Genomic DNA, 15,996 nt, shown 5'->3' with positions numbered 1-15,996 from the left:
GACACTGACACAACACAGTCCACACAATCTTAGATAAAAGATCACGATTTTTGTAATTAACAACCAACCCAAAATTGTTCGTATCTGCCAGTTTCTACAGCTTTGCACCACTGTAATTAATGTTAACACTTAAAAACCTAAAAGCCATTTTTTCAGCCCTGCTGAATGCAGTCTGGTGAGTGCATATGAAAAAAAAAAATAATTGAAAAGCTGAAGACTACAGTAGCCTCATGTTGACAGGTCACTCTGATTCCAGGCCAAAGCAGACTCTATATTTGGCTGCTTTGATTATAATTGCTTACAGGATAAAAAATACATAGCAATTATCTCATTGTCACACAAGAAAAAAGACCTAATAAATGAACCAACCCTAAAGTAACATCGAAAAACAAATTATTTCAAAAGCAATCAGGAGTAGTAAAATTCAGTTTCCAAAATTGTTTTTAATTGCCAACAATGTCAACATTAATACTATTCGTCTACTGGATAATACATCCATTTTAGTTATGAAAGCATTTAGCAAACCAAAAATGTCAAACTGCAATTATACAAGGCTAAACTCATGACTGTTTTCATTAACAGTCTGTAGTGCCGTATCTGAAATCCCTAATTACAAGGGTCGTCTATGCAAGTCGCAGCCCAGCCCATGCATCTTGACTACTACGACAGTCCCACGGATTTCAGACCAACAAACAAAACAGATGAAGTGTGTAGGGGTGTGATGAAGTTAATCCTTAAGAGGATATAGGAATTAATTTTCCAAACTAAAGTCAAAGCTACCAAACAAAAGAAAAACAACAAACTGCTACCAAAAAAAAATATTAAAACCTTGCCAAAACAGCACTCCATTTAAAGCATTAATTTGGTGGATTTTCAGTTTGCAGGTATTGCCTTTACCAGCTGAACCTGCACCACAAGAAAATAAAGTACTAAATGGAGGATTATTTTAGCTTTTTCTGAAGATGCAAAACAAATGCGAAGTGGTCAGGATCCACCACAGCACTGCACACGGATTTATTACCCATCATATTAAACCCAAAGTAGCTAAGCCTTGCAAATCTCTCTGCACTGTATTTCCTTCTTCCAAGGGCACATTTTGCGGCTCCTTGACCTAGGTTAATAACTCTTTATTCTCAATAACAACTGAGACCATGAAGACTCCCTGAACTGAACCCAGGCCTCCACTCCTGACATTTCAGATACCGTGATGAATTGCTCAAATAACATCCTCCTGAGCGGTTGGCTTTCCATGCAAATTTCACATCCTCTCCATAGCTTTCACACATTTCACTTTCTGCAACTCTCTGATGAACAATTTTAGTTTTCAGTAGAGTTATTTTGTGAAAGCCTTTTTATTTCTTTTTGGCAGAAGGGCAGGGCAGGAATGGCCATTTCTTCTGCAAACTGGCCACCTAACCAAATAACCGTGAGCATTAATGAGCTCAAATTCTGGCAGGTGCAGAAAAGGAAGTATCATATAACTCTCATACTAGTAGGGGGTTATTCAGCTTTTTTAGCCAGGTTTCCTGTGTGCCTGTAGGTGTCTGCATTGAAACCCCCCATCGCCACCTTCCCAAGCCTCGTTTTAATCCGCAGCCTATTTCAAACAAGATTTAGGAGCAGCAGGGCAGTGATCTCTCAGATGGTTGCATTTCCACAGGTTCCTTAAGAATCAGCCCCCAGAAAGGCAGGAGCAATTATAAATGCTCCTGAAAGCATCTCCCACACAGAGAACCAGCATCTTTTTGGATGCTGAGGAGTGCAGAGAGGAGAAAACCTTGAAAAGGAGCCCTAAGAGAAGGAAAACCTTAGACTGGCACCTACAAATGCTGAGGCATCCAAGTCAACCACAGAACACAACCCTCCCTTAGTATTTGGGGAGCAACTGTTCATAATTCTGCTGCTTAGGTATGGGAAAAGGACCATTGCTAAAGGCCCAGCTGAGCTTTCTCCTCTTATCCCTGCTTGCCCAGCTCTGTGCTCCAGGACATTTCTACCTCCTTAAGCCTAAACCTAGGAAGAGCAGATGACAGCAGACCTGGACTTCCCCTCACTGCAAGGGAAATCAACGTATAAAAACCTGCTGGGGTTGATCGCTTCTCTTTGCTCCATTAAAAAGCAGTATCGATGTAGCAGCACACACGTCAAATATCAGCACACAGAGTGATGCACCAGAGCCCCTGTCCAGCATGTTCAACCTCTTCTCCCAGCCACACATCTCTGAACTGGAGACACAGCCTTGCTGCCACCTCCTTCTCCAAAGAGCCTGCAGCCAGCTGAAGCAGCAAGAGAGGAGAAAGCGGCTTTCTGCCTTTTTTTTCTTCAGGCAAGGGAAGGATAAGGCTTTAAGCGGCTGGTTAGCCTTATCAAAGAGCAATGTAAGGCTTTCACGCTACTCAAATTGAAAATAAAGCTGATTTTCTGTCATGCTTTTATTAGAGGAATTCAAGACAGAAAAGACACATTGCCCACTGCCCACTCAGCAGTCAGGATGAGGCAGGAGTCAGGCAAAAAAAAAAAAAAAAAAAAAAAGCAAGCCTGGAAAAGCTTTCAAGATTTTAAAACATTGCCCATTCCAGACCAGAATTTTATGAAATAAAAAATAAATAAAAAAAAAAAAGAAAAATAAGGAGGAGGAGGAGGAGAAGGGCATAAAGACTTCCTGCCCTGAAACAGTCAGGGTAACAGGACAGCCAGCCTGGTCAGCCAGGGGCTAAGGGAATTCATTCACAGGGGACATGGCCAAGTGAGGTTTAAGAGACAGGTCTGCTCCGTTCAGCTCAGGAACCCGAACCCCATCCTCCAGTACCTTCTCCCGACCACAGCACTCATTACTCTCAGGCAGTTCTTCTTGACCAAGACTTCCGAAAAAACGACACACATTTTCCTGTAAGGAGTGTCTGTATTGATAAACCAAACCTTTGGAAAATTCCTGTAACATCCACAAATGTGCTAAAACTGTATTCACATGATTCACCTTATGCTTTCACTCAAATTTATCTCCCTGATGGCTCTAACAAACTGCAGGTTTCTCTCCAAAACTCCTCTCTAGATATGTTCGGAAATCTTTTGGCCAAACTGTATGATTAGTTTTCATCCCTTAACCTTCCTAGTTACTCACAGCATGAATATGGAACAAATTTATAGCATTCCTATCCTCTAATGAAATGCAAAGATCCTGCATGAAAAAATGTGTACACAGATTTTGGAGTAACACATGCACATGCAATACTTGTGTGTGAGTGACACGCATAGTCAAGGAAGAAAATCACGTCATCTGTAATTCATACCCAAGATTTCAGGTATCAAAAAAATGCATTCAAAGCAGCTGGTGGTCTCCTATTACCATGCTGGCTGCAGCAAGCTCTTCACATCTCATTAACAGCATAATGAAGGCTCAATCAGGGATACAGTCTATCAAGACTGCCAAACACAGGCATATAGAGGCTAGATGAGAAAGATCAGCTTGCACCACGGTTTTTATTGCTTAGATCTCAACACTGGGAAAGAGTCCGTCCTGCCACAGCAAATACTTTCCAATGAGCAAAATGGCACACAAAGATCAAACCTTCAAAGTGCTTTGAAGGCATCACACAAGGACGATGGCACCAAGCAGGTCACGCACACTGCCCATTTCCACAGGTGGGGCTTAAAACCACTGCAGTGTTGAATCCAGAGCCAGAAGAGCAACCAGGATGGGGCCATGCATGCTTGCACTGATGACCAAAAGTACTTTGCATATGTAACACAAATAGCGCTAAACTCAGCAGCTCTGTTGCTCATGTATGCAGTAATTATGATTTAATAGGGCTTCAAAATGTTCTCTCTAATTACTGATTATATCTTTTTGTATACTTTTATATGCACGTATACAATTATATATATTCATACTGATGTACTCAGACAAAATCTGAGGAAGCAAGGAGGATGCTAGAAGAAGCAGCCAGTACACAAAGGGGGTCAACACCCACCTGTTGATGGGGCAGCAGCGGTGGCAGCAGTGAGCCTTCCCCTACCACCCCACGATTTCAGCTGGGATCCCAGGCAGGGCAAACAACTCTCCCTGGCCCATACAGCCACCAACAGTCAGTCTCCAACTGCTTTCAGCCTGCCAGCCCTTAAGGATCCTTCCACAGCAGCTCAGACCCTGTTAGAAATGTCATTTTTCTGCAAACCTCCCCGCACACAGTGCTGCTGGCACTGGTCACCTGCCGCTGCCAGAAACAAAGAAGGATCATACGCACTTGCATCTGTCCTCGTTGGGTGAGGGAGCTGAGTTTGCTCACAGAGGGTGCAGGGAAGCCCCAAGGCCAGTATGAAATGGAAGGTGGCAGCTGCCTGCAAGGGATGAAAGCTGGAGGAGAAGGGTAGGACCATGAGGGATGAGCCCATCGCTGTTTCATATAACTTCATCTTTAGCCACTTTTCACAGCCTCCTTAAGTAAGAAGTTGAAAAGTATTTGTACACAGGGACAACTATTCAATCAATAAACATTGTCTGCACAGGGTCTTTAACACCCACAGAAATCAATGGCAACATCTTTCAACCTCAGCCCATGCCAGATTATGCTGGCAGCAGTAATGGAGGCATAAATATGAGGGGGAATAAATACAAGGAGGAATAAATGAGCAAACTACGAATTGTGAACAAGCACAAAACCTTTCTCATGTATTCTTTGTGAAATTAGCAGTGAATGCAGTTAGCTGGGTACCTAACTAAGCACAAGATGCTACAGGCACAGTGATTTCTCACTGCAAAAGCCGCTCACTTTCATGAGGACATGCAGGAGCGTGTTACCACCCACCTCATACATTATTTGAAACCACTGCTCTTAATGACTGTATGTGAATTTTGATTCAAAACAAAAACTAAACCAGGTCTCAAACACTACCTAGACTGTGAAGGGGAAGTTATATAAAGTTAGTTGGTAACTTACACCCTGTATTTTACCTTTATCTCTGTTATTATCAGACCTTGCTCACTTTTAGCCCTGGCCAAAACTAAATTTATGACTTTTGCTTTCTGTGGCAAGAACAGATGAACTGGCACTGTACAGCCTAGCAGCATGACATGGGAAGGACAGGATGACAGCCAGCAAACACCAGGACATAAACACCAAGAAAGATGATAAATTATCTGAAGCAGTACAAAAGGGACATAAAAATAAATTGCAAAGGGAAATTTTACAGCAAAGAATGTTATTTCTTGAGAACAAAGACCATGGTATTTGACCATGGCAGTCTCCTAAAGGAAACAGTGCCCTGTTTTGAGGCACTGCAGAATCAGGAAAAGCATGTAGAGCATCGAGAGGGTGCTGGGATGCTGCATGGCCAGGAAAATGGACAGACTGATGTACCCAATGTCCAACTCTGAAATGGAGATCTCATTATAAAGCACTTCTATCATGAGAATAAGAAAGAAGCAGTTTGCAAAGACTCAAACTTAAATGTCTCTGCAAATTAATACACTTTGTAGGAAAAAAACAGTCAAATGTAGTGTTTATTCTAAGCACTTTACTGCCTCAGACTCATTAACCCAGTACCTCACATGCTGTCTTTGTAATGCAAATTTGCTAAAATACTATGTTTTCCATAAAACATTCATATAGACAAGCTCACACTGCTCAAATATCAAATGTAAGTGGAGAAAAAATACACTAAATTTTTCTTAATACCTGGGCTCTGCACCTAAGCCTTATCTGCATAAGCAGTTTGCGAGAAACCTTCTGCTGTTGCTGCAGCCGCTGTGGCACAAAGGTGGAAGATTTCCCAAAGCAGCTGATGTAGGCAATTATAAACTGAATTACCACATGCAAAAGCCAAATGAAAAGACTTTGTAGAAGGTACCTACAGCAGAGTGTTTTTTGAGGAAGAGAGATCATTACAGCGAGGAGAGGAGATACCCTGCATTTAGGGAGGCCAAACACTGCGCATACTGCACCTGCTTGCTGAGCTCCTATTTAATAGCCACCTGCCCAACCACGCAGTGTTATCACTGTGAGGGTCTGCAGGGAATCCTCACCACACTGCACCGGGCACGCTGTTTCCAGCCACTGCAGTGACTGGACGTAATATACCCATCCAACAACACGTGGAGCCCGGTAGGAGATAAAAATCATTCTGACCAAGGTCTCCAGCCTAACCTGAGCCAGATGGTCTGCACAGCAGAAGATGAGTCAGGTTTGCAGAGGGCTGAGGGAAGGGAAAGGTTCCTGGTTCATGACTTACACAGCTGTGGAGAAGGACCAAAGCGTTACCTTAAGGGTGCAATGTTACAATGACTCTCTTCCTTCTCCAATGGACTTAGGTGTTGGAACATGAAATACCACAACAAGTCTACAGCCAGCTGAGAGTCACAGTATAAATGGCACTAAACCCGAATTCAAATACACAGGATAAATGCAGGAAATTTTATGATCTTTTCCTCCTCCCTCCACAGGTACCAACTACTTTTGTTTCAAGATGATTATGCCATGCAAATTAAACTCAGAGCAACTGCTCTCATCCTGTATTTAGTTTTGAAAACTGCTGTTCCTTTTCAGACTTGATGAAGGGCCCAGAAACCTGGAAATTGTCTAAGTTTTAGAACTATACCAGTTGGCTTGATAGAAGAAGATACTACTTCCAGGTACAAGCCTTTCCTAGATTTCCCAGAGCTATGAGGCAGAACTCAAGATGTCGTTGCCTGAGGTGACAGAAACATCTACACCAGTTTCGTTGAGGTTCAGAGCTAAGATGTGCAGGTGACCAACGGGAGGCATCTTAACAAGAGGTTTTCTCTAATCTGCATAACGACATTCCAGCTGTAAGCCAGGTGTACTTCCCAGCTTGTCTGCTAGACCTGGCTCTCAATCATCCAAAACAAATCAAGGCTCTGTTATTGCTCCTGAACCCTGATGACCTCCCAAAGGAAACAAGGTTCTCAGGGAGATGATGCACATGCACACCCTAATGCAGCCACACCACACAGGCACCATGTGGCAAGGGCTTGGAGACTTGGAAACTGCACCCCAGCAAAACCATCCTGCAGCACAGACACAACCAAAATGAATCTGACTTAACATGAAACTTTAAAATTATTAAAATAAATTAGCAGAGTAGCTGGAAAAAAAAAAGTTTCAGGCAGGATCTATAATCAAAATAAAAACAAAACAGTAATTCTGCATATAAGCTTCAGAACATGTTATGAAAAGTACTTGTTCAAACACCCACAATGATTTCTCAGATGCATTAAAAGAGAATGAACATACTGAAACCCATTTGGTTTTGAAATTCAGCTCATTTGGCACATCTTCCACTTTTGAAAGAAAACAAACAGCAAATGCAGACAAGCCATAGCATGAGCAGCCATGCACTGTCCTGCCCACCTGCTTGAAGCCTGACTCAGAGGAACATACCTGGCTATACCAGCTAAGCTTCATCCTTCACCTCAGTCCTCAGCCTGTCCATTAAAATGGTCAATAGCAATGCCAGCTGAGAAACGTCCATCACTGGAAACTCATTTTTGCAGGTCATTGGCTAGCCAGACAACAACAGCTTCTAGCCATTACCGACAACTCTTCAACATGAACTGCTGATTTCCAGCAGAAAGACAAGCCACGAGCCATCCATTTTCTTAATTGTAATTAAAACAAAACGAAATCCACTCAACTGTTTCTATATGATTTCGTTTGTATAGAATATAAACATGCAATCATCCTGCCACATTTCTGGAAGGTGAACACTAACATAATAAGCATCTGAATGCATTCAGTTCATCTATTGAGGCAGGGAGTATCTTATTGTAAGTAGTTGATGTTGAACAGAAATTAGCATCAGAACAGTTTGGATAACAAAATGTTCTGCTGTGTCGACCCCCAGGTAAGCTGACAAAACAGATTTGGACAGGTATGTCTTATGATGGAAAAATTAACTGTGATAAAGAAAAGAATAAAATGGCCTTTAGATATGTTCTGTTCTCGTAGTCATTAAGATGCAAAAGGAATTTTTAAAAATGCCATCTCCATAAACCTCAAGCACACATAAGAAAAAGCAAACAAACCTGCCTGGGTGCCTGGCTGTTTGCAGTACTGTCTGCTTTAATGGCTATGGCAAAACTGGCTTCCTTAGTTGATCAGTCCCGCTCCCACTGTACTATACAGAGCTTTATAATGCAGATCAATCTGGGGGTTTTAAGAAAAATGGAGCAAAACCACCACGATACACATCAAAGTTCATATCAAAGAAAAAAGCATACAACCGGTTATTTCCTCTTACAAACATTTTAAGTATTTGCCATTTGCAAAGATTCTCAATCAGAGAGACAGACTGCATCATGTTTGACTCCAGTAAAATGTCTCCTGAGAAACTCTGCCTTGATCTAAAATTCTCATACTTGGGTTTTAATTTCCAGTCATATTTACAGGAATCTGCTTCCTCCAACTTCCAAATTGAGACTCCATGGCTTGAAATATGCCCATTAGCTATCATACGACTGCAAATCTATTTGACTAAGAGATACACATTCTCAGGCTGCAGAAAATAATTAGGCACTCCAGATTTTCCTGCTGCTTCCTGAGGAGCAGATGCCAATGACCAACATCAACAACCAAGACCACTGGTCCCACCCAATCTCACAGCTCCTGTACATCGATGTTACAGTGATTGATGGAATTGCTAACCGCCAAGATACATGCAAATTACACAACAAACCCACAACTGTCTGCATGTGTCCAGTTTCCACCCTGAGCTGAACCGATCTCCTACTCACCAGGCTCTCGGTCCTTAGTGGATATGCACTCTTTTATGGACTCTGTTATGCCAAGACTAGCTGCAGTGGGGAGTGGGCCAAGCAAGGATTCCAATGCGGGTGGTCTTACAAGAGCTTCCTTTCCATTTTTGTATTCCTCATCTTCATTTTTTTTCCCTCTATCCTTCTCATGAAGTTCATTATAAAAGTCCTTGTTTAAGTGATTAGCAGCTGCTTCCAGTTCCTCATCTTCTGCCTCCTCCTCTCCAAATATGCTAGAGGTATTATCTTCTATAGAATCTGTAAAGGGGAAAAAACCCAATCAGCCATTGCATACCATCCGTTACGGAAACTTAATAAATAGAGAGATGCTGACTTAAAAGAATAAAAACTTTTAGAGAAAATCTGTAGAAGAAATATACATTATTTTATTACAATATATGAATACATGGAGTTTTTAGATGCTCTTCCAATTCATTACCTCGGCTAATAAAACGTATTCTTGTGAATACAGTCATGATTTAAAATAGAAGTATTGTGTTATCGAATTATGGCAAGTAAAATGGCTCTGCAAGAGAAGCCAGCTACTTACTGGTAGAACTACAAATCAAAAATAGCCATTTCAACACAGGCAAGGCCCTTTCACATCACCAAGTCAGCTGTGGGATTTGGTGACAGAAGGGTCTAGATACTGGTCCACTGCACTTTCAGAGATGAAAAGGAACATTCTTATGTGCCAGTGCCAAGCTTATAAGGCACCAGGAAAGAAGAACAACTGAAATCATTAATGAACAATGCAGCTGTTTTGAAGACTGATATATGAACCAACTAATTGGCAGAGAGAACTCCAACCCAATAGAGACCATATACATGATCATGTTTATCACAATAAAGTTTATACACTTAAGACTGCCTGCAGGATCTGAACCTGTTACTATTTAAGTGGTCACAAGACTTTATAGACTTACCATCTTTAGTGAAATTTGCAAAGACGCCTTTTGCTTTTGGTCTACTGTTTTCTAATTCAATCTCTATTTCATCTTGATAGCTCGATATTTCACCTGTGGTGTTGAAATAAAAATAAAACTCAGCAATCATTGATGTAATTTTGAACAAATGAGTGATATGTTACACTAAACACAACTTATACCTTCAAAATCCTCCAGCTTTTTTGATAATGCCTTCTCAAGCTGAAACAAAAATAAAATATATGTGAAATTACTAAAAAAAACCCACAACTTTCTACTGTTTGTGAACTGTATATAGAGACAGAGAATGATAGGGTATTTTAAAAGCAAAAAGCAAGTTTAAAACCCAACCCAAATTACTTTGCAGTGTCAGACAGGTCAGACAGACAAGTTTCAAAATACTGACCAATTTCAAATGTCCCACCTATTTTTGTATTTCAAAAGGAACCTTCACTCTGGCAAGCTGCAAATAAAAGGCCCCTTTCCTCAGCAGTCAAACTCTCTGACTGTCCCTGTAGACGCAAAGAAGTGCAAGGACAGTGCTGGAATTGCAGTGCCCAGCCCAGACATAGCACACAGGCGATGGCAGAGTGAAGCCCACTGACTTACAGCACGTGGCAGGCTCTTGAGAACATCATAAACACGCCTACAGACCTTTAAATGAAACTCCCTGAAAAACTAATAATGTAAGAATTGGCTGTGACAGTAGTAAAACGTTCTCTGCTGGTACCAGCTTCAGTTCATGCTTTGTAAAGAAATGAAGCCACATGAGAACTAATCTCTGCGGAAGCAGGTGCTGTACCACACAATAAAACCTGCAGTCTCATTGAAGTAATTGGCTTATTGATTTCATATGTGTTTAAACAAAAGTTATATGTAATGGCACTTCTCCTGACCATGGGTATCACCTTAAAAACAGTGCACCGTTTCTGATCCAGTAACAAAGCTTACACCTTTGCAACCCTGGTTCTTGCTAACCAGGGTGGAAGACTGCACGCAGCACACAAAAGGGAAGTGCAGACATAAGGACAGCTACTCAAGACCTCCATGCCACAAGCTCAGCTTAAGCTGTCACATGAGAGCCTCCAGTTTTCTAAGGACAAAAAGATTTGACACTTCAGTAAAAGGGAAAGCACAAAAAAGGGAAACACACATGCAGCAAGAAAGCAAGCAAGAAGGAGGTAACTGTGCTCAGTGCAACTGCATCATCTTGCAAATGGGGGAGCATCTGGGCAGAGTGTGCTGAACCCTGACCCACAATACAGCAGTCGTGGGCTATGCACCAAACGCTGGTAGCCTGAAAAACACGGAAGCTCAGGTGGTGCTTGTTTACTCGACCACCCAGACATCCTGATCTGCACTAACAAAAGCAGTGGCTCTGTTCTTTCTGCAGTGGCTGGCTACGACAGTAGACATACTTCGATCCCTCATCAGGGAATGTTTAAAGCTACATTTGAAGCTACATATCTGAAAGAGCACATCTCTCTGGAGGAGTGAGCAAAAATGATACAGGAAAAAAACTTATATATATATAATTATTTTTTTAAATGGGAAGCTATCCCTTTGCCAGTAAAACAAAAAAATATCCTTTAGTTAATGCACTGTGTATATCATTATATATGCATTAATGCTCACCCTTCTCTTAAGAACCTCAAATTAAATGTAACTAAACCTTATCAAAGGCTGGTCAGTCAGGATTTAGTATTAACTGATTCAAAAAGGAATATACAGAGGGAGGAGAGAAATACAGAGAGCATCCAATTCAGAATTCACCTGCTGTATCTTCAATTTTTTTTGACCAGCTGTAAACGAAGGAGGATCACATTCTTCTTCCAAGTCAATCTTCATGAACTCATCTATGGTTAGCTGACTTGTTGGTGTATCTTCGAACTCTGTCAACCTACCAAAGCATATAGCACATCACCATAACATCTTTAAGAACGCCTTTAAGAGTAACAAAATTTGTCAGTCTGCTAAGTTACAGAATAAACATGTCATCGTTAGAAACTCTGGCTCAAATGCAGATTACATTAAAACTGAAGTGATACTAATTGTTTCATCTGCTGCAAAGAAAGTAGCTTTTCAATCACAAGTTAGCTTTTGATTTATTACAGAATGTAACACACACTTTTTTTGATGAACAAGGACTGAACAGAAATACCACGGCCCCTATGGTCAAGTAAGTACAGACTGACAAAACTAAGACAAGAAACACAGCTCATCCCTCCCATCTCATTGTTTTGTTATCAACAGCAACAACAAAACAGATTCTCAAACTAAAATGTCTGCCGTCATAGTTTAGGAGTATGCTCTAAAATATTCCTGATAGGTTAGCATGATTAATTTATGCAAAGCAACTGTTAAAGTAACGTCTCTTCAGCAGACTGGAAGAAGGACAAGAAGCAATCTTCCCAGGACACACAAAAGCAGTAGAAAAATAAAAGGATCATCTACAAGTTGCACAGATGGAATAGACAAATGCACATAATTTTACAGTAACATACTTTGTATTTGTTTAATGTTTGTGTTTTAAAAGTTCCTTCCTATGTGAGAGAGAGGACTAGCTCCATGGGGAATCTGCCATGAAAGCAGCTGAACCTTTCAAAGGAGCTGAATCTTAAATGAGACGAAGCCGTAATTTCATCATTTTATACAGGTGGTGGAGAACAAGCATATCCATTTTACAGATGGAGAAAGTGAGACAAAAGGTTAACTACAAAGCCAGGTCAGGAAATGTCTGGCAGAACGCTTTTCTGACAGAAAGTGCCCTTTTAATAATATCAACATTTTCCATGGGAAAACGGCAATGACGGGTCTGCAGCTGCTTTACTGGAATATTCCCATCTTCCAGAGGAAGCAAAGCTGACAACAGCTTCCATCTGCAAAGCTAGGAAACTAAAAAGGGTGATTCAGTACTCCCAGCACTGAACCTTTCGACATTTCTCCCCACCTAAACGCAGTCGTGGCTTTCCCCTCTACCTCTGACTGCAACAGAACTCCCTCCGAAGAAGTAATTTTCTCTAGCACGGAAATTCAGTTTCCAACCAATTCCAGGGTCAAACCCAAGAGCACAGGGCCACACTCTCGGCCTTTATCCTCATCAGTACCTGCATTTCTTTTTTTATAAACTGAGGAGCAAGGCAAGAGGGATGCAGGCATGCCGTAGCTTCAGGCCACCTTGCCCAGAGGCACCCTGCTCCTGGAGCACAGGCCACGTGTGGCACCTCCTGCCGTGACATGGCAGGGAGAGCCAGGCACCTCTATGCCAAACCAACAGCAAGCAGCACACCGAGCCCACGCACGGCTATGCCAGCCAAAATTAGTGCTGCTGAGGAGAAGAAAGCCTCTGAAACCTAGTCTTACTTTTGGAGTTCAGGCATCTCCACCAAGCCCCAGATTAGCCATGTATTTGAGAGTGACTGACAGCCCAAAACCTTCCCTCGGAGTACCAGGGACCAGCTCCCTCCTCCTCCCTTTCAGATCAAATTGGAAAGGAGAGGAGGATGCTGTTGGCAGCAGCACCACCCAGCTTTTAATTAACAGACTAGAAGCGTTTCTCAGTGCTAACGGGCTTCCAGCGCGCATTACCCACCTTCCAGAAGGGAGCCTCATCTATCAGGCTAGAGGGAAAACCTGGCTAGGGCACTGCTGTTATTATTATTTTAATTCAGGATTCACTTCATGCCAAACCCATGCCTTATTTTAGGAGCATGGATTTTGCCAGTCACCACCATGAAACTACAGTCCTCCATCTCGCCACATATGAATCATGCATTCACAGGTAGTTCCACTTCAGGAAGACTTTTCCTCCCAACCACACTCACCTCATTAAAGTATTATTCTCCTCCCACTGCAAAAAGCCAATATACACTTTGGCAAAGACACCTGGTTTGTTTATTCCACTAGCTCCGAGTCCAAGACGTGCAGCCAGACCCAGCGCCCAGCCAAACGGCACCACCTCGGGGCGCGCGGAGCGACGTAGCAAACACCACTAGCAAAACCAGTTGCTTGTGAAGCAAGGCTGGGGGTAAGATGACCATGCTTCGGTTCCAGCACCTAACCCCATGCACGTCTCCTTGCGGACATCGGAGGCTCTGCCTGCCCCTCTCCTTGTCCGCCGTGTCGTGTGACTCACCTGGCGCTCCCTGCACCCACAGGTGTTAGCCCACGGGTGAGCCACCGGCCACCACCCGGCTAAAATGGCAGCATGGGTCTCTCCCAAGACCTTCAGTGCATCTGCGCCAGGACAGGACAGAGCTGTGCCATGTTTGCTGGCAGTGCTAGAAGGAGCTCAAACCCACAGCACAGCACGGTGCGACCATTTGAGCCGGCCACCAGCACCCAGTCCCACGCCCTTCCTCAGCCCTGACACAAGCCAAAAGGGGCACAGGCTGACCACCCGCCGGCCACAGCATAGGCACAGGCCTGCGGCAAGCCCCAGTTTAGAGTAGTACATAATTTCTTCATTCCTCACTAGTCTTAACCACAGGGCTCTAGCCTTCCTCCTGAAATGAAGAACCATCCCTGATGGCCAAGGATCACAGTTTGAGCATCATCTCTGTGGGAGAGTGAGCTGCTCACTCAACATTTCCTCCTTCCACTCGATATAAATAAATACCTGCCTTTGCCAACCATTTGCCTGCCTCAACATTTTACATTGGCTGATATCCTGTCTACATATTTTTAAACATTTCTTTAATTTTGGACACATGCCACCAAAGCAACAAACTGATGCACACAGCAGTCTACCCCGCATGAAACAAGGTAACATTAATTTGGCAGATAAGAAAAACTGATGCAACCCTAATTATAAGCACAGTAATTTCAGGGGCAAGGGAGTGCCCTCATGAAAAAAAAAAAAAATAGCTACAGGTTATTTTTAAGGTCCACATAAAAATGATACCCAAGTTCATTTTGCACTTTTGTTAATCTAAAAAAAATCTAATAAAAGTTGCCATTTCAAGTTATACACAGAAGGAGGAAAATAAACAGATATACAAATTAAGACACTATTTCCTTGGCACAAATTCAAAAGGGCTCTAAAAACTGAAATTTGGCAGACAAGTATTTTCTATTTATAGTCAAAGCAGAGACAACCACTACAGCCCAGGCTAGGATTCAACTTCCAGTACAAACCCTCCTCTTACAGTTTCTCACAGCAAACTCTTTCAAGCAAATTCCTTCGGGAGAAAAGTTTTTCCAGAGCTTAGTGTCATCTGCTCCTAACCCCAACCCTTTTTTTTCAAAGAAAAATTTCCACGGCTTTTGTTTCATTCCTTTACAGACAAAACCACACCTTGTCTTCTGATAAAGCACTTCTGTGCAGAAAACAGTAAACAGATTCTATTCACACTTAATTTTAGCTCCCAACAAGAGAAAACGGGTCAGTCATTTTTAAGCGAGGTTTTTTATTTTGTTTTGCTTCAGGGGGACTGTCCAGTGGAGAGTTATGAATCCAACCTACAGCCAAGGAAAAAAAAAGACTCCCGTGCACAGCTAGCTGCTCGGGTTTAATGTTTGATTGAAATTCTGCAGCAGTGGGGTGTGAGAAAGCACATAAAAGAACAAGGTCTTCTGGAGCCCAACTCAGAAATGCTTCAGGAGTCCAAGTTCAAAGTCCAAGAGGGGCTTCTAAGCAGAGACCAGCTAGGAAAAGCCATGGTGTCATCCTACATGTACACAATTAGCACCTAGCTCTAGAAAGCAGGCAGCATAAAGCAGAGAGAGGTATGTTGTGCTCGACCCCTATACAGAAGGGCAAATTGTAACTTCAGAGACTTTTTTTTTTTAAAGAGTGAACATGAAATTTAATCCTGAGCAGTCAGCTTTTAAGTTACCTGTTGAGAAAGGTCTTTTTAAGGTACTTAAATTATTTTATTAATGGATTAAAAAAAAAGTACTGAGCTGAATATTGGCATATTGTTAGCAGAAATATATGAAAAGAACTTTATTGCGAGATAAGCTGCTGGTGGTAATTAAACTCCCTTGATTTTTCCAAAATTAACAATATAATTAAAAACATAAGTAATAACTTACATGATCTCTACATAATCTTAACTGTCATATCAGTTACAAAAGTTCTAGTAATAGATCAGCTGATTTGACAACTCCAACATTCGCAGACTCTGGAAAAGGGATTTACTTTTTTATCTTGGTGAAGTACCAAAACCCTGCAGTAGATCACCACTGTTCTAACTGAACGTTCATCAGTGTTGCCTACCACTCTAAACCCGTGCACTCACTCATAGGAAAGTAGTTCAGAATTTACACTGATGTGGCAAACCATCACTATTTTTTATA

General features: G+C 42.0%; 1 protein-coding gene across 2 annotated transcripts in view; it reads right to left on the bottom strand.

Moving 5' to 3' along the window:
- Positions 1-15,996, bottom strand: part of BRF1 (BRF1 general transcription factor IIIB subunit) — a 175,614-nt gene that overhangs the window by 65,482 nt on the left and 94,136 nt on the right. For both annotated transcript variants that reach the window (XM_080395468.1, XM_080395469.1), the window contains 4 exons: positions 11,470-11,596; positions 9,879-9,918; positions 9,697-9,789; positions 8,750-9,028 (listed from right to left, as the gene is read on the bottom strand). In XM_080395468.1, coding sequence (XP_080251594.1) covers positions 8,750-9,028; positions 9,697-9,789; positions 9,879-9,918; positions 11,470-11,596 — 539 coding nt within the window. The remainder of the gene's footprint in view (positions 1-8,749; positions 9,029-9,696; positions 9,790-9,878; positions 9,919-11,469; positions 11,597-15,996) is intronic.

The sequence above is a fragment of the Falco punctatus genome (genome assembly GCF_963210335.1).
Source record: "Falco punctatus genome assembly, chromosome: 7".
NCBI lineage: Eukaryota > Metazoa > Chordata > Aves > Falconiformes > Falconidae > Falco > Falco punctatus.
The sequence above is the reverse complement of the archived record's forward strand: the minus strand, read 5'-3'. Positions and strand labels throughout refer to the sequence as shown.